General features: G+C 39.4%; 1 protein-coding gene and 1 long non-coding RNA gene across 3 annotated transcripts in view; one reads left to right on the forward strand and one right to left on the reverse strand.

Moving 5' to 3' along the window:
* LOC134756905 (uncharacterized) overlaps nucleotides 1-16,617 on the reverse strand; it is a 145,492-nt gene extending 128,875 nt beyond the window's left edge. Inside the window, exon 1 of the long non-coding RNA XR_010130345.1 lies at nucleotides 16,248-16,617. This is a non-coding gene — a long non-coding RNA (uncharacterized lncRNA). The remainder of the gene's footprint in view (nucleotides 1-16,247) is intronic.
* PLPPR5 (phospholipid phosphatase related 5) overlaps nucleotides 15,851-19,649 on the forward strand; it is a 112,474-nt gene continuing 108,675 nt past the window's right edge. Inside the window, exon 1 of one of the 2 annotated variants that reach the window (XM_019020746.3) lies at nucleotides 15,851-16,458. In XM_019020746.3, coding sequence (XP_018876291.1) covers nucleotides 16,222-16,458 — 237 coding nt within the window. In that variant the 5' untranslated portion in view covers nucleotides 15,851-16,221. The remainder of the gene's footprint in view (nucleotides 16,459-19,649) is intronic. The other variant, XM_004026185.5, reaches the window with a different exon arrangement.

Genomic DNA, 19,649 nt, shown 5'->3' on the forward strand with positions numbered 1-19,649 from the left:
AAACATCTCTCATGTTCCTCCTTTCTCTCCAATTTGTACTTCTGTCATCCTATGCCACTTTTTATTTGTCATGCATTCCTTTAACAGCTATTGATTAAGACATACCAAATGCCAGAACATTTTTTAGGCAGTGGAGATACAAAAGAAAGGTACATCAATTCATCCTTCATGGGGCTTAGAAAAATGAATGAAGAGTTATCAAATAGTAGCCCAAACAAATGTATAGACTCAACATAGACAACTGCAATGCCTCAAAGACACTTAGTGCTATGTGAGCCTATAATCAGAAGCTTAGGGAGGTGGGAAATGACTTATCTGGGAAGTGACACTCAAGTTGAAATGTAAAGTATGAGTAGGAGTTAATTAGACAAAGAAAGCAGAGAGGAACACTCTAGGTCACACTCCACATGTGCAGATGCCTTACAATTGGAGGTAGCATGGTGAAGAGAGGTTACAAGAAGCTAAGTGCTGATTTGGGAGAACACGGTACAGAGTCAGAAAGCTGGAGAGGTAGGGAGAGGCCAGGTAGAGCCTTGTATAACATGTTAAGAAATATTTTCTTTATTTTGAGATAAAAGAAAGTTATCGACATGATTAAACAAAGGGGTAACCTGATCAGATTGAATTTTCAAAAGATCACTTTTGCATTTTTGGATCACTGCCTTTGCTTCCCAATTGATTGTATGTGTGCCTCCTATCCCTTCACCTTGTGAATTATTATACATACCAATGTCCACATAATCGTCACAGGGTGCTGTTTTAATCTTATCTGTTTCCTGACCAAATAGTTTAGATGGCTTCCCATTATTCTTAGGATACAGTCCAAACTATTAGATCTGTTCTACTGAAGCTTGCTAGCATCTGGGTTCAGTCTCTTTGTCGAAAATAATTTCCCACTTCTTCCCAACACTGATTGGTTTGGCTAAGTCAATCTTCCACTTGCCTTGCAAACACATCTATCTCACTTCTGCCTTTCATTTTGTTGTTCAAAGTTTTGAGGTTTTGAAACTCCTGCCAAAATCTTTCCTCTTACTAAAATTCAAACACATTCATGATTCCGCTCAAATCCTCCCTTCTCTGTGAAATGTCCCCTAACCAATCCAGATCATTGTGTGAGGGCACTGCCCCTAAACCCCAACAGTACTTGTATAATTGTGACAGAGCTAAACAAGACTGGGCTTTTCACAGGCATAGTTCTCTTGCAAAATGCAATTTATTTCCTATTTTAGGCACCATCATCTTGGCTTCATATGTCAATTTAGACCTATATATGACCTTCTTAGCAATATCATTTTGTTATGTTTTTCCACTCTGAATGTGATTTTTTTTCTAAAGAAAGCTTTGGAAAATAGAGAAAAAGTAAAAGAGAATAAAAGTCTAATTCTAATTCTTATAAAAGATTTTCATTCAGTGTTCTTAAAAGTTTTTTGGTAATATTTTTAGTTGCTTCATGATATACTACTATTCAGTTGCTATTCCACAATTTATTCAACCATGCTCTGTTTCTGGGCATTAAAATTTTTCCATTTCATTATGATGTAAATAATATTGTTAAACCATAATTTCTTTTCATAGGTCCCAATTATTTTCTTAGGACAGATTTAAAAATATAGACTTACTGGGTCAAGGAGCCAGTTTTTGTCACTTACCACCTAATAGCTTTCCAACAAGGCTGTACTACAAATAGTACACGAAAATATTCATCTCAGCACATTCTCACTCACACGGGTTTTTATCATTGCATATATATTTAGTAATCCAATATTTTAAAAGTAATGTAGTGGTAATTTTTTGAGTTGAATATCCATATATAATGAGGTTTAACATTTGTATATAAATTATCTGAGAGAGTGAATGTTGGGGAAATTACAGCAAGAATGGGTGCAGGACTAGAAGGCTGCAATAGCTAGAAGGCTTTTTATCCTGAGGCTAGATTCTTTTATTTATTCTGCAAATACAAGTGCTGTGCTGGCTCTGTCAGGCACTATACTCTGTATCAGATTGGCCATAAAGCAGTGGTTCCCAAACTTCGTTACATATTGAAATCACCTGGGGATTATTAAAAACTGTGACTACCTAGCTCCCACCCACAGACATTCTGATTTAATTGGTACAGGGTGTGACCTGGGCAGCAAGAGTTTTAAGTTTCCCCAGGCAATTTCAATGAGCTGCGAAGTTTGAGAGCCCTGTCAGGGTTAAAAAAGGTGAAGTCACAGAACACAAGACAACAACAACCAGTGTTTTGAGAGTCTGTCAGACTTCCTCTCCAGTGGGTTATCTCAGACAGTGACTTTAAACAGTACTGCTTGGATGACTTCAAAAGGATAAGACTATGCATTCAGCAAAATGAGACACTGATCATGACCAAATAGCTGTTTACTATCTCAGCCTAAATCTTAGCTTTCATTTGAGAAGCCTGATAGCCACAGATACATCAAAGGTGACCTCCTCAGTGTCCCTTGTGAATCAGTTGAATGGAGCAGAGCTTTGCCTGAGAGAGTCACTGTTAAAACAGAACTCAGGCGTTTACACAATATGCCTGGTAAAAAATATTGGCATATTGTAAATACGCTTAATATTTTGATATATGTGATTATGTTAGTCAAAAACAATATATATTTTTTATTTCCTCTGTAAATTACTTATTATAGGGTATATCTCTCCTAGCATAAATATAAAAAGTGTGTGCAAAGATTTATCTATCTTGATTTTTTTGTCAGAACATACATCTCCGGATTTAACACTTGTGAATCAGTTAGCTGGAGAAGGGCTTTGCCTGAAAAAGTCATTGTTAAAACAGAACTCAGGCCTTTACCCAGTATGCCTCGTAAAAATATTAGCATAATGCTGTAAATATACTTAATATTTTGATATATGTGAATTGTGTTTATTAAAAATAGTATACACTTTTTAATTTTCCCCGTGAATTACTTATTATAGAGTATATCTCTCCTAGCAAATATATATAAAGTGTGTGCCAAGATTTTTTATCCATCTCCTTTTGATTTAGTTGTCAGAACATACAACATCTGGTACAGCTAAAGCCCACAGTCTTAGACATTTTTCTTTCATTGCACTCTCAGTCTGCACATCATTAGTACAATTCAGATGGAAATTTCATAGAGATGCAATACTGCTAAAAGATTGTACGTCCCCAGAAAATTTGACCCCCCCAAATTTGATTTATTTAATATATTTGCATTTTAATGTTTTTTCTGAAAGGGCAATCTTCTAATCAAGATGGGCTGCTGTGGTTTTACTGAGTAATTCACAATTTTCAACTCATTTGTATGTGTTCGTTAATATGCAGTATGAATATTTACACAATGTACAAGCACATATGGATTATGTTTACCTGAAATGCATGTTTAAAAATTTGAAAGACTGAGCATTTGGTATTTTGGTTACCTTACAGATGTTAGTCCTTTAGTTAATTATATTCCACTGAGTCAGTCTCCCAATTTCAAGGTTAATAATAACTAACTCCTGTGTGGTACCCTAATGTTTATAGTACTCTTCACATACATGAACTCATTTAATAGCATTCCTGAACCTTTGGGAAGGTTCAATAATCCTAAGAAGCTACAAGTAAACCACTTTAAAGAGCCAGCTCTTCCCCGCAAGCCTCTATCATTAACCTTCAAAGATGCAAGTTCCTAAGCTAATTCTGAATAAGCTGTTAGATTTAGGTAGTGGACATGGTCAGTGGATGTGGTCAGAGGGTGACCTACTATCTGATATGGCCAGATTGAATTCTGGCACTCTCCCCTCTCACCAGCCCCAGCCTCCTGCCAAACTCCACTTTCTAGGTTCGATTGACACAAATGTGTTTTGTTCCCCTCCAATGCCTCTTTCGTAGTCCCCTAGTTCTCCACAGGAATTGGTACAGTCTCCCTAATCACTGAGACAGGGTGCCTATTCGTGCCACCCACTGGCTACCCTGCAAAGGAACTATTGGATTTAAGGACTAAGTTCTCTCCAGCTACTGGATGGGATCTGCTCTTAATGCATTGATTTGTTGTCTGTGGTGTCCACCATACTTCTTAGGATAAACACCATACATACCAATTTCAAAACACTGTTACATGTCAGTCTCCATTATTCGTAAGCATCATGTTTATCATCTGCCAAATGCAGATACCTCAGAATATGTATCTGTCCATATGGGACTAAAGACTCTCACAAAACATGTCACCTTCTGTGTAAAAATAAAACTATAAAAATATTAGAAGCTTAGTATATTGTCATCCTTTCTTCTTTTTCCATGTTTCAGATATTTTTCCTTGATGTTTTTGGTATACAGGTCTATGAATTATAATACACATATAGTTCAGATCATCACCATAACAACCAAGATGCAAGACAGTTCCATCAGTCCAAAGAACTTCCTCGTGATATTCTTTCATGGTCACACCAAAGCCCTGGGAACCACTGATTTGCTCTCTGCCACTACAGATGTGTCTTTTTAAGCATGATATAAAAACAGAACAGTACAGTATATAACCTTTTGAGACTGGCTTCCTTCCTGAAGTATAATGTCTTTGAGATTCATCCAAATTATGGAGTTTTTTTTTCTTTCATTGTTCATTAGTATTCTATTATATGGATATATCACAGCTTGTTTACTCAAATATATTGTTGAATACATATAATGGTTTTTTGGAATTGGTATAACATATTAAAAATTGTCAGTATGATGCAATAGAAATACCTTGGGAACTAGCCAGATCTAGATTCAAACATCAATTCTGCTGCTTATGAATTGTGGGCAAGTAGGAAAGTACTCTGACACTCAAAATTTGCAAAGCAGGGAGTAATGATATTAATTTCATAGGGTTTTCAAAATAATTAAATAAAATTAAAGCATGTAAAGTGTCTGTCACATAGCAAATAGCCAAACATGTCTATTTTTCCTCCCATCTGTCATAAATTGAGGTAGCCTGGTATATATGTTTAGAAATTGTTATCATCCTGATTCATAGGTGTGGAAAATCTCAATACTGACTTTTTTATGAATGATTTTGTTAACAGACCAGAGATAATCTATTGTACTATGCATAATAGAGATCTTTGCATATCATAAATTCTTAACAAGTAAGTTTCTATACAAGTGCAAAACACTAGGTTGCATGACTTTCTAGTACAAGGTTGTCTTATGGAGTGAGTTCCTAGAAGCCAGGAATTTGGTAAATCTGTTTGGAATATAACCAGCAGAACTGGTGACACCATGTAATCTGATGCTGATAAGTGATTGATGCAAATTTTATCTGTTCCTTTTCAGGCAGTCATATCCAACTGGAAAGAGGGAAGCAAAACTTAAGGCAAAAAAGGCTTGGGTGGTCCAGACAGCATTAGGAAAGTCTTCTGATGAAGCTGATTTCTAAGCATCCTTATCTCAGTTGATACTGGACCCCATCGCTTGTCAGTAATTGACTTGTTGCAATTCCTGAAGCATAGCATATGACTTTATCAGTATGAGCAAGAAGATGCAATTAAATTTCTAATCCAAAGTTAAAAAATATGAGTGTGCTTATTCCAAACTCCTCATATTTTGCCATTTCCTACTTCTGGCTATAAGTAAGAGTGACCTTCATTATCAATATTTATAGTATGAAAATCACATTGAAGAGGGTTTTAGTGGAGTTGTTTTGCCAAATAAATCATTAGAGTTATGTGCCATTAATTCAGTTTTAACTCATGCTTTTTGACTTTTATAATGAGGTAATAAAAATTAACTTTGTCTCACACTTAACTTTAAAGAGTTCAAATCTGTCAGATTGGGAGGCATGATATCATTAAAAGTGAGTACATATGATATATTTCTCAGTTATAATTTATGAGATCACCTAGATAGTTCAGCAATAAAGCATACCTACACGACCTTGTATAGACTGATGCAATTAAAGTTGTCAGTGAGCAAGTCTTTTTCACCTAAAGAAATGGCAACTTCACATAGTTCAACCTAATAAAACATCCCAAGATGCTGACTTAGGAGAGCTGTGGGTTCTTCTAAGTAGAATTTAGTGTGTAACACCCTCCCAAGTAGAGTCTAAGCTACTCCGGGAGCTGTTATAAACTAAATTGTATCCCCCTAAATTCATGTGTTGAAGACATAACTTGCAATGTAATGGTATTTGGAGACGGGGTTTTTAAGGAGGTAATTAAGGTTAAATGAGGTAATAAGGGTGGGGCCCTAATCAGGTTCGACTTGTGTCCTTATGAGAAGCAACACCAGAAATCAATGTCTCTTTGTGCACACATGAGGGGAAGGCCATGTGAGGACAGGGCAAGAAGGCAGCCATCCACAAGCCAGCAAGAGAGGCCTCACCAGAAACCAATCCTGATGGGTGTCTTTGTCTTAGATGCCCAGTGTTCACAAATACGAGAGAATAAATTTATATGGTTTACAGTCTGTTGTTACTTTGTTATGGCAGCTCAAGGAGACCCTGATACAGGTGTCTACACCCAATTCTCCTCTAATCTCCTGGTTAGGTAACCAAGACAGATTATCAAATATTAAAGGGATATAGGGGCACCTACTCTTCAAAACTACAGCCTCAGCTGCAGGTCCACTGAACACCAAAATGAAAACTGTGTCACTCAAGAGCAACTTCCATTTCTATTTCCAAAAGATTAATTTTATGCTTCTGTAGAATTACAATTATGTTAGGTTTCAAAGTCTGCAGACTCAAGCTTGAAATTTCTTGAGGTCTCTGTACTGCATGCTGTAACAGCACACGGAAGTCCTGTGATCATGTATTTTGTCCACTTTGCCCCAAATTCACTTTGCCACATCCCTGACATGCCACCATTAGCGACTTATATCCTAAAAGTTAACAGGGCTTAAAAGTGAAACTGCAAATACACCTGTGGCAGATTCCTTTGTAACACAAGTTACAAAGTATATTTGTATATGCTCTCTCATTTATTTCTCTCAACCAAAAACACACATTGTTGTTAGGTCCATTACGCAAACTGAAATTTCCCACATAAACTTTTATTCCTTAACATTTATATTAATCAGGTACATACATAAAGAAGCTTTTTTTTTTTTTTTTTGAGACAGTATCTCACTCTGTCACCCAGGCTGGAATACAGTGGCACGATCATGGCTCACTGCATTCAACCTCCTGGGGCTCAAGGGATTCTCTCGCCTCAGCCTCCAGAGTATCTGAGACTATAGACACACACTTCCATGCTCAGCTAGTTTTTTTTTTTTTTTTCCTGTAGGAATGAGGTCATGCTATGTTGCCCAGGATGGTATCAAACTCCTGGGCTGAAGTGATCCTTCTTCCTCTGCCTCCCAAAGTGCTGGGACTTCAGGTGTGAGGCACCTCACCTGGCCAAGAAGCAACATTTTACAGAAGAACACCTGGACTAAGATTCAGAGAACTTAGATATAGGACATGCTTGGAATCCTTTCTCATAAAAAGTCATTTAGATAGAGTTAAATATAATAGATACAGTTACACTCAGTCCAAAGAACTAAGCTACTTGATAATGATAAAAACATGACTTTGTCTTGCTGAAAATAGTAATAGTAATAAAGTAAACTGGAAATTAGAAAACCAAGAAGTTCTCTTCCTTGCTCTGTAGTTACATGACCTCAGACAATTAGTTAATTAATTTGGGACTGGTTTCTTTGTTTAAGATGAATGGGATTCAAATTGTAGCTCAATCCAAGGTTCACTTCTGGCTCTTCTTGTCTTTGAGAATGATAACAGACTTAGGAAAAACAGACCTTGCTTCATGCTCTGTCTAGTTTCCTAATCATCTGCTTTGAATGAGGTATTCTGTCATGAAGAATGAAAAGGTGGACGAACTGCAATTGTCTCAAGGGCGTTTTTCCATAAAAATTTCAGATGATTTTCAGAATGCTATTTTGGTGATGGTGAAAACCCTGCTCTAAATTTCATCACACTTGCATGGATTACCAAATTATGAGGCTATATTCTCCCCAAGAGTTTACAACTATAAGCAAGGAATATAATTTTCATTAAGGAAAGAAAATAATGTCTTAATTGTCAAATTGGAAGATACTAAGTCATGGAAAATTTTAACTTTAAAAATATAATTATTGGCCGGGTGCAGTGGCTCACGCCTGTAATCCCAGCACTTAGGGAGGCCGAGGTGGGTGGATCACCTGAGATCAGGAGTTCAAGACCAGCCCGGCCAACCTGGTGAAACCCATCTCTAATAAAGAATACAAAAAAAAAATTAGCCAGGCATGGTGGTGTGCGCCTGTAATCCCAGGTACTCAGGAGGCTGAGGCAGGAGAATCACTTGAACCCGGGAGGTGGGGGTTGCAGTCAGCCAAGATCACGCCACTGCACTCCATCCTGGGCGATAAGAGCAAAACTCCATCTCAAAAGAAAATATATAGATATAATTATTTAGGCCAGGTGCAGTGGCTCACACTTGTAATCCTAGCACTTTGTGAGGCCAAGGCAGGAGGATAGCTTGAACTCAGGAGCTCAAGAACAGCCTAGGCAACATAGTGAGATGTCCTCTCTACAAAAAAGTCAAAAAATAAGCCAGGCATAGTGGTGCACACCTGCTACTAGCTACTCAGGAGGCAGAAGTAGGAAGATGGCTTGGGCCCAGGAGGTCAAGTCTGCAGTGAGCCATGATCACACCACTGCACTCCAGCCTAGGTTACAGAGTAAGACTTTGTCCCAAAATAATAATAATTAATAATATTTATATACTGTACCACTATGAAATTAAACAAAGTCATTTTGAAAGAAAGTTGGGGAAAATATTTGGAAGAGAAGCATATCACTGTGAATATTGTTTTGTTTACTTTTCTGAGTATCACTGTTATTGTATCAGTATTTCTAAAGACATTTCATTATATCAATCAACCATTATAACCAATGCTTTAATGTGTAATGATGCTTTACATGTTCAATTAATGGAGAAGTACAAAATATTTCCACTTGTTTAGTCACTGATGACTTGCTTTAATACATCCTTAGGCTAATATAGATCTCTAATAAAGATAGAAGAACATGAATAGTAAAAACTCAATTAACTTCATAAAAGTCTCATAAAAGAGGGTATCCTGGGGAACTACAGCTTTTATTAACAGAAACCCTCTTTTTTTGTCAGAACTCTTAAATTAGTAATCAAAACATGCTGAATATACTGCATTTATCTTTGATGATCTGACACGGGGTCATTATTTTAATGTTCAGTTCTTACTGTTCATTACTGTAGCAGAACAAGATGTAGAAGATTGAACTTTTTAAGTGCTGATGGCAGGGTAAACTCTGGACATTTTGTAAAAAAGTGCCTGAAATATGTTTGTTTGGTTTTTTTTGAAACAACAACAAGACTATTTATTTAGTGACTATTATACGTCAGAAACGGGGGGGTGCCATTTTACTCACAAATTTCTGATCCTCACAACTATCTCCACTTTACTGAAGAGGTGTAACAGCATGTTTTGGTTTACTTCTCTTTCAAAAAGTGGTGTGCAGAATACTGTTAAATGTTCTCCATTTAATTGAGGCTTCCAGTGTGGCAGGGGGTCCAGTTATGAATAAATCAGGTTTTCGTTAATCAAGATTATGAACCTTGATTTGTTCATCTGCTCTTGATCCCAATTTTTAAAGATGAAAATTAATAGTTGATTATGGTCCAAGTATTAACATAAAGAATGATTTTGAGTGCCTAGTTTCTGTCATATTTTTATTTCAGTCATTTACCTAGTACAGGACACTGAAGGACAACCAGGCAAATGCTGATTAGCATTCATAGTCTGTAGCTTTGACAAAGAACCTGCAGCTGTCATCAGCTTAGTTGCCCCATGTGTTCTGTATCAGTGCTAAAGAACCTTTGTTTCTCAAAGTATTAACAGGACTTGTGATTTAGTTTAGAGTGGTCCTCATTTATCATAACACAAATAGTGACTTTCAAGTGTCTTCAAGAAACATGAAGTTACAAAAACACTTCTGTAGGAATGCTGCCACAATTCCAAATGGATCAATGAAAGTTTTGCTGATTCAGCAGTGGCAGAATTACACCAGTGTAGGTGATGAATAACAATCACAGTAATGATCAGTGGCTATCATGAATGGCCTAGGCTCTGTAAGGCACTTCGGTGAAGCAGGAAACATTATCCTCATTTTAGGATACTGTAGACACTGAGAAACTGAAATGACCTGGTCAAGCCCCACCATCATGATTCTACAGTGCAAAGATACAAACTCTGATCTGTTGAATCCCCAATCCTTGCATTTAACCACCATATTTCACAGACACACTCTTATGTACTTTTCTTAGTAATTGTTATAGTTATTCTCAGGGAATTTGAATATTTTGAAACGTCCTCTGATTTTATAGACTCATGGATTTATACTTAACAATGTGTATTTTTATGATTAAAGCATATAGTAAACAATCCAATATTCACAGACGTGAAAACAGACCAGGCAGTGATGAATCTGAGTTTTTGTGAGTTGGAACCCAGTGATGGGAAGAAAACCCGGGACCTACTTAGATTAGTCATTCTCTTTTCCTGATCACATATTTTCTAATGCAGATTTTCCCAATGCTTTACTATTTATGAAGCATTTTATAAATATAAGCCTTTCAACATCTTTGCATAGTTAAGATTCATTCACCCAATTTTAGGGATGAGCAAACTGAGACTCAGAGACTAAGTAATTGCCAGGTTTACACAGTAAACATTATCAGCATGTTCCAATTAACTTTTGCTAACTTAATAATTTAAAAATGTTATGTTCACATAGAAGTGTCCCCTTACACATTAGTTAAGTATTTCATTTCTTTCCCAGCCTTAATATTTTATTTTATTTTAGCTCTTTTCACCTGGTCCATTAATTTCACATCTGTACCTTCGGTGAAATATAACTAGATTCTCTAATAAAATATATGTTCTGTTTGTGATAACTGTATTAAAAGTGAAAACTTAAAATACTGGAAATGTAGAACAGAATAAGCTATAATACAGTCACAGAGTAAGGCATTTTAAAGACATCTCAGTGGTCCCAAGATAAGTACTACTTGTCCAGGTCAGATGCATCTGGCCTTTGAGATAAATATCCCATAACAACTGGAAACTCAAAGACAGACACTCCAATTACTACCCTAGCTGTTTTTCTTCCTGTTTGCTTAAGAAAGCAGCTACAACCTAAATTAAGCACTGGAAATCATTTTGTGAGGATATAGTACCGTATGATGTCAATATGAAGAGGTCAAGGGTGTAATCCCAAATGTTCCTACCTTTTCAAATTTGCCTTTCAGAATTTTGTATCTTTTAATTTATGTGAATGTCTTTAAGCACACATTTCTTGAGTTAACCAGATTCTACATCTTATTTCTCTTATTCAAGCTTCAGGGGCATTCCTCACATCAAGTAGTCTGGGAGTTAGTAGACTAGTGTATTTGTTCATTCTCCAGATTCAGTCCAATAATAAGCTGCTAGATACTGCCTTTTGTAGGCTTTTAAATAATTTTATACTAAAATACCAGATACTCTTACTTATTCTGAAAGCAGTTACCCGGTCTATTAAAAATATCTCTTTCCAAATTTTCCTCTATGAGATCTTCCACCAATCTATATGTTAATATTTGAAGTTCCTCATTAGTTCATATTCATCTAACTTTGTGCACCCTTGAATCTCCTTAACTATCTCTAGCTCAGGTTTGACATTATGAATATAGGTTTTGTTGCTGCTGTTGTTTAAAGGAGAAATCTATTCTTTTGGAGATGCTTCCCCAGTTTGTCTTATGTAAAACTGTCTCAATCCTTCATATTCCACCATCTCAGCTAAAATTTTTTTCTCTGTTTTTGCATATGGAATGAGAACATTTCAGGAAAATGGCTTGGCTTATGTACTATTTACCCGAAACACATGGAAATCAACATTTAACATTCTGTATTTTTTTTTTTGGAAATGCTCAGGTATGTCTTTGCCAACAACATTATGTCTATAAACCAATGAAGGTCAAATCCTTGGCCCTTAGAGGAAAATCTCAATCTAGCTCTCTCAACAATAAAAGATTTGTTGTATAGAACCCAATTAATAATAATCTTGAGAAGCCAGGTACAGGTGTACCGTACTCTTCGAGCACAAACCTTAGGTTTTCGAAGTTAAATAGGAAGAATATATTCACTTATCTAAGCCATCCACAAATATTCAATGCTCGCCCGTTCAAGGACTATTCAGTTTGTCCTTGTACTTCCTACCAAGATGGAGGTCCCCTCCACCTTGACTTTTTGTACATCCATCTTCTGTCTGTGAAAGAAGAATTATAAACCTTATGGACGAGGACTATATCTTCCCATGCTAGTTGAGCACCTTACTAGTTCTTTTTTTTTTTAGTTGCTGTTCATCAGTTTATTGTCTATATCTGAAAAATCATCATAGAAAATTGTTTGGTTTAGCTCTCAGCAGCCCACTCCTAAGCTCTGAAGAAGCTTGCCTTCTTTTGAGCTACCCAATCCTTCTTCTGAGCAAGGGACATTTTGGGATGGTTCCATCTCTTCTTTTTAACTTCTTGGGCTTCTTTTCATAGACCGGATTCTCTGGTACAGCAGCATGAGCTTTCTTATACATCTCCTCCATCATGTCTGGAGTTACACTGTTCTTTATGTATTGAGAGAACTGTTTCTTGTAAGCATCTTCATCTTCTTCCAAGAGCATATAGTATTGGGGTGGAGAGAGGTGTTGGAATTGATAAATGTTTCTCCCAAGATTTGTCTTAACATTTACCATGGTTCATATTTTATGGCGGAGAAACAAAGTGGGAGTGGTTAAGTCATGCACATATAACTATAATATGAATGATGAGAAATTGGAAAATAAAAGTTATAAATTCCACATTTTTAATCTAGAGTATTCACGTTGGTAGCAGCTGAGATAGGGACAATTTGAAGGACAAGACAGTGTTTTGCTAAGACTGACAGCTATAATACATTTGAAAGCACAGTGATGTGCCTAAGAATGAAATTAAGGACTCAGGCAGGATTGTAAAGGATTAAATACCAGTAGTGCTGTTTTTCATCTAGAAAGAGCCAGAAACTTAAGTAAAAATTGAGGCAGGATTCCAAGGGATTCTTTGCAGTTGGAAAGATATATTTTGGAAAAGAATTAGCTTAAGTGACTTAATAGAAAATAAAGTGAAGAAACATCTAAATAAGTGCCTACTTTGGACCAGGTAGCTCACATATTCTCATTTAATTGCCAAAATAAGCCCAAACGTTAAAAAAATTACTTCATTTTGCCCCCAAAGCAGCTCAGGCTTAGGAAGGTAAAGGAATTAGCCCAAGGGCACATAACTCATGCTCTTTCATCCACCCTGAACCACTTCTATGAATATCTAGTCTGCTCAAATATTCATGGAAGGTGAATTTAATACTGGTATCCTTATAACATGTGTTAAGATTCAATATTAACTTTGAATTTCAGCACTGGATTGTTATCCAGCCATGAATCAGTCAACAACATTCTTTCACCATCTAAAACAGACAAATAATGGGGGATATTAGAATTCTGAAGGAATATAATATCTTATTCCTGAGATGGATAGCATTTAAAGGAGAAGACAGAAGGTGCACAAATCTATAAAAATATTTGCACACTTACAAAAATATGGGTTCAACCAGAATCATTCTGTAAGCAATAAAATGAGAAGAAAGTGACTGGTGATGGCTGTTGAAATGCCGAGTTACTTAAGGTAGGTTAGATACATTTATGTCTAGAAATTAAATTTTACAAAATGTGCCAGACATAATAAGCTTAGCATCATTTAATCATTATAGCCACCTTGTAAATTAGGTACTAGTATTATCTCAATTTTACTGGTGATGAAACTAAGGCAGAAAGAGTTCGGACACCATGCCCAGGCTTCCAGAGGTGGTAAGTGGCAGAGCTAGCATTTGCACTGAGGCAATACCAGAGTCACTGCTCTTATGCTGAACTTACACCTTTTACTTCAGTGTGACCATGTAAGTATGTGGGCTGTGTTTATCCGGATTCTGACTCCTTAACCCTTGACAACTTTTCTACGTGAAAACAGTTTCCCATTGTTCTTAGAGGAGTCAGTTCATTTATTTACTCGACAAATTTTTCTTAAGTAACCATAATGTGCAATACAGTGCAGTGCTCATGCTGGGGACACAGCAGTGAACAGGTCAGACAAGGACTCTGCTGTGTTGCATTTACTGTGCTGGGCACTCCATACACATTAACAACGCAATACAATGAGTCTTAATTATGAAAATAATGCGCACTTTCATTAGACTGAAGAAATGAGTTGCCCTTAAAAATTAACATAATTCTTCCGAAAATTGGAAAAATGTCTATAAACAAGACTTCAGGGGCATTCAGGGGCATTCCTCAGCGAATGAGATAGTTTGGGGGGATTCCTACTTAGAACCAGAGTACCAGTTTAAATACCCTTACAGTCTCAGAATGATTTTCTTAATGAAGCCTTAAAACATGTATCTTTGTAGTAGTTATATTTTCATAATATAAGCTGCTCACGTCCATTTTGGAACAGCTTACTCCCACTGCCCAAAACTGCTTGTTATACACATTGCTTAGTGTTGTCTATCCTGTAGCTCTAAGTAATTAGTTGTGGAATTATGTTTACAACAATGCGGAGGGTGAGGTATGTATAATACTACATTAAAGAAACTCACACTGCCTTTACTATCCCATCCCAAAACTACCAATCATTTGCCAAATTTCAACAGATTTTTAAGCCAACAGTGTTTTGTTTTGTTTTTCCTGATGATGAAGGCCCACCTCTAAAATTCATCAAGCTACAGCCTATTACAATGAACCAACATTCTAGAACCCTGCTAAGGTGATTCCAGGTTTTAATGAGCAGGGCAGGGCTCTAAAAATATTTTCCTCCTCTTGCTTGTATTCATGCTTCCTCACCTGCTCACTGGAGTAGAGGAGTGTCAGCCTGAGGCTCAAAGAAAGACCCCTTGAGAGTCTGCTGACTAAGCTTGCAACAGGGACCCACATGGCATGACAGAACGGGCTCCTTGCATATATGCAGTTCCATAGTTAGTTACATACCCACGCACAGGCGTGGATAGCCATGGACGGATGAATTTTTGTATGCATGTGCTGTGAGCCAGCATTGGTCTCCCTCTCCTTTATCCCGACCCCTGAGGAATCCCTGCAGTTCCCTGGAATTCAGGGAATAAATAACGAGATGAGGCAAATAGTCCTTTTTCCTACCCTGGTGGCTGGGACCGCTCAGTGCCTGGAATCTGCAATGCCTCCTCTCATAAGCAGCTAATAAAGACAGACTGAAAAGATGAGCAAGAGAATGCATGGATCCAGGAAGGGGCCGCTGTACAAGAGATGATGCTTCGGGAGCTACTGGGCTATGATTTCTATTATTATTTGTATATACATATATATATATACAAAGCCCTAGGAGGCTGCAGAGGAGGCAAAGAAACCTCGCTGAGATTTTTCTAACAGCGCCTAGAAACCACCGCCAGGCTCCAGCCCCGGGCTGGGTCAAGGAATTCGAGGGATGCAGGCTGGACGCACCGGTTGAAACTCTAGGCGCCGCATCGGCACTTTGCGCCTTGGTGGGCTTTGCGCTGGGAAGACGCGTCCACGCACCATTTTCCCAGGCGTTGTGCGGGTTTCTTAAACCTCTCAGCTGGTGCCTCGGAAGAGTTTCTGGAAGCTCCATCTCTACTGCCTCCCCTCCCCCCTTTTTGATTTTACCCCCGCGAGGAGCTTCTCCAGCCCCACAGCGTCCGCCCTGTGAGGGGTACAGGTGCCGCTGTCCCGCCGGCTGCGCCCCGTCCGCCCACGCAGCGCCTCCTCCGGGCTAGCCTGGGGGATTGACCCAGCGCCGCTGCTTCTCGAATGGTCTCGTGCAGGGGCGCAGCGGCCGCTGCCCGTCGCCCGGGACTCCCCGCCCTCCCTCGCGACCCTGCGCCGGGGCGGGCGGCGCTTGCGGCGGGCAGGGGGCGGGCAGGGGAGAGGGGGCTCGTCTGGGGGTAGCCGCCTCCTCTGCAGCCTGCCGGCGCCTCGAAGCCCGGACCTGCCTCCGCCTCTTCCTCCAGCGGCTCCATCCCGCCTCCCGCGCCTCGTCCTCCCGCCGCCTCCGCCGCCGCGCCCCCGGTGGCTGCCTCGGCGGACCGGGGAGGGGGCCCACCGCGTCGGCCGCCCGCTCGGCTCGGCTCGGCTCGGCCCGGCCCGGGAGGCGTGCATGCCCCTGCTGCCCGCGGCGCTCACCAGCAGCATGCTCTATTTCCAGATGGTGATCATGGCAGGGACGGTGATGCTGGCGTACTACTTCGAGTATACGGACACGTTCACCGTGAACGTGCAGGGCTTCTTCTGCCACGACAGCGCCTACCGCAAACCCTACCCGGGCCCGGAGGACAGCAGCGCCGTGCCCCCCGTGCTCCTCTACTCGCTGGCCGCCGGGGTCCCTGTGCTCGTGGTAAGCCCGGGGGCGCTCGCTCTCGTCGCCGACTCCCTGATCTCGCCCCTCGCCTTCGGGGTTGAGGACCCTCTAAGGGTTGGGGCGCAGTAGGTTTTGCCTTCTAAGTTCCTCCAAGTTATGGGCAGCCCCTTCTCCAGAGGACATTCTAGGGCGCGTGAGGGGTGGGTGCGAAGGAAGCCCCCAGCTCTTCCCACACGTCACCCCCGCACACCCCGCGGTGGCTTCAGCGTTGGGTGACTGGGCGGGGGTGGAAGGGAAGAGGGGCCGTAGGTGGTGAGGAGTGGGGATCCGGGTTGCAAAGGAGGTGAGCTTTGGGGGTGAACCTTGATTCCACCCACTCTGTGGCCTTGACTCGCTCACTGTCCCCTCTTCTATTGCGCCTGGAAGAAGAGCAGCGGCGGGCGGGCCGGCGAGGAGAGAGGGGATCAATTGCTGGGGTGTGGAAGAGACTCCCGCTTCCCGAGTCGGGGCACGTATTTCTATTTCGCCACCTCCCTCCTTTTCAGATGAAAAGTGCCAATGGGACTAAGCTGACCAGGGAACAAATATCTGAAAAAAGAATTTGAGAATTTCTAAATGAAGAGGACTCAGCACCAGTGCTTTGCTGAAAAGCAGGAGCTGTACCTCAATTACAAGAGCACTTCAGATTTATTTAAAGGCTGCTCCGCTCCCTGGGCAATTTAAGTCCTTTTCTCTTAGAACCTCACAGAGCATGCCTTTTGGATTTATTGAGTGTATGTGTGTGTGAGAGAAAGAATGACTATACAGATACACGCACGTGTATACACACACCTACATATATACATATGAAATTATTGGGGATAAGTTACACATAATAATATTAATTTTATTATAGTAATTTACATATGTGAATATGCTACTTATTTATTCTTAAGAGAATTGTTGGTGTTTCTTTAGAAAACCTGATATTTTATGGTTCCTTTAATATTGACAAAGTATTGGAGATTCCCTTCCTGTGATGTGCGCTCTCTCTCTCCCTCAACAGATAACAAACGGGAAATAAGAAAACGAAGGGGAAAGGAAGAATGAAGTTTTATTTTCAGTAGCTAAATGTGTAAATTGAATGTTAAGAATGTCTGTTGAATCCATTAGGTTTGGATATTCATCTTTTTTTTAATTTTAGGAGCAATGACTTACTAATTAGTAAAATAATGAAAAGTTCCTAACACATAAGATAGAAATCAGTGAACAAATCAAGGAATTTCTTGATAACCTTAAAGTAACTTTATCACATGTCCTGTGATAGTTGACCGCAAATTGCCTCTGTCATAATGGTTTGAAATGTGTTAGACCTTGCCCCAGATAATGTTTTACATATATATATATGTAAAATAAGTTGCTAAAATGTGTTAGAAGCCCCAAATCCAGCCTTCATGTTTGTGTTCTCTTTTCTTCATTTGACAAGCTGGCAGAGAAAAAAAAAAAGGTCGATTTTTGGGGGCCCTTTTTACTTTCTGGAGATCGGGGTTTCCCATGTACATTTTTTCCAGGAGACTAAATAGCTCAGATATTTTTCAAGGATTGTTTTAAAGAAAAAGGAACAGCCTGTCACTTTCAGCTCATTGGTTTGGTCATAGCTATAATCAATAATGTCTGTAACTCATCCTTTAATTACCATTCTATGTCTTATTTAAATAAGATAGCACTTTTCAGTCCTAACCATCCAATCATGGTGGCAGGTGCTAGTTAGAGACGAGAGCACACTCACCCAAAGATGTGGATGATTCTCCACTTAGGGGGAATGTAGGACGGAGAAAAAGAATGAATTAGTCACTATTTAGTGCCTACTCTATTTTGGGTACCGAATAGTCATAGTCACATATATTTCTCAGAGCAGCTCTTTCAGGAGATATTATCTCCAATTAATATTTGAAGAAAGTGAGGTTCAGATAATAAGGAATATCTGAAAACAAAAAAAGGTGGGTATGGCATTTGTATGCCTATAGGACTGACGCCTGAATGCCATGCGACTTCCATTGCTTCCAAAGAGCTTGTTCTCTGAAAGAAGGTGGAAGCTGGCTGGTCAGGCAGGCATTGAGAATATAAGTGGATAGATTTTTCTGAAGTCAGAATCCAACTTGATTTCGATGTTTTGGCTTTTAGTTCTTTTAGGTACAAGAGAATGGGTTTGGGAATCAGTTTAGAAGAGAAGGAACTGGTAGGTTTGGGAGGATAGCTGTGCTGCTGGCGTTTGTTTTCCCTTCTGCTTCTAGGAATAGTGCACTCTGTCACCATGTGAGGAGCTGGGAGCAGTAAGGGCAGCTCTGCCTCTCCACTCTTCTCAAGAACACTGGGTTAGCATGCTCACTTGGGCATCAAAATAATAATAATAATATTAACAGTACCCATCATTTGTTGAGTTACTACTTTCTTCCATATACTCTAATAAACTTTCTACATACCTTATATCCTTCTAATATTTGCATTATCTCTGAAAGCAATAATTATTATTCTTATCTAATATTTGGGAACATGATGGGTTAGAAAGATTAAGTATGTTCTCCAAGGACCAAGGCTAAGAATGTTACACCCAGAATTCTCCCCCTACTCTGTCATACTCTCAAGTGTGGTTTTTCTATTACAGGATGAAAATTCAATTCGCTCATGAATCGTTCTTCTAAATAAATGCCTCAAATAGTCTCTTTTACATTTTTTGTCCTGTAATAATAAAGCTTCATATATATATATATATATATATATCTTTAACTTTCAAACTCATTTCTAGTTCTTGAGGGTAATTTTGAAAAGTCGTTCTCCTCACTACCACAGTCTACAGATTTGTTTCATACTTCCTAAATTCATTTATGTAAAAATTAAAAACAATATATATTTTGAATTTTATCACTTTTATATAATGCTGACTAGGGCTCAGGTTCCGAGTCTAGTAAATTTGGATTTAAATCCAAAGTACACTCTGCTGCATTGTTAAGAGTTGGGGGTCGGTTGCGGTGGCTCACGCCTGTAATCTGAGCACTTTGGGAGGCTGAGGTGGGTGGATCACGAGGTCAGGAGATCGAGACCATCCTGGCTAATATGGTGAAACCCCGTCTCTACTAAAAAGTACAAAAAATTAGCCCGGCGTGGTGGCGGGCGCCTGTAGTCCCAGGTACTCGGGAGGCTGAGGCAGGAGAATGGCGTGAACCCAGGAGGTGGAGCTTGCAGTGAGC

Source organism: Gorilla gorilla, chromosome 1 (assembly GCF_029281585.2).
Source record: "Gorilla gorilla gorilla isolate KB3781 chromosome 1, NHGRI_mGorGor1-v2.1_pri, whole genome shotgun sequence".
NCBI classification, from domain to species: domain Eukaryota; kingdom Metazoa; phylum Chordata; class Mammalia; order Primates; family Hominidae; genus Gorilla; species Gorilla gorilla.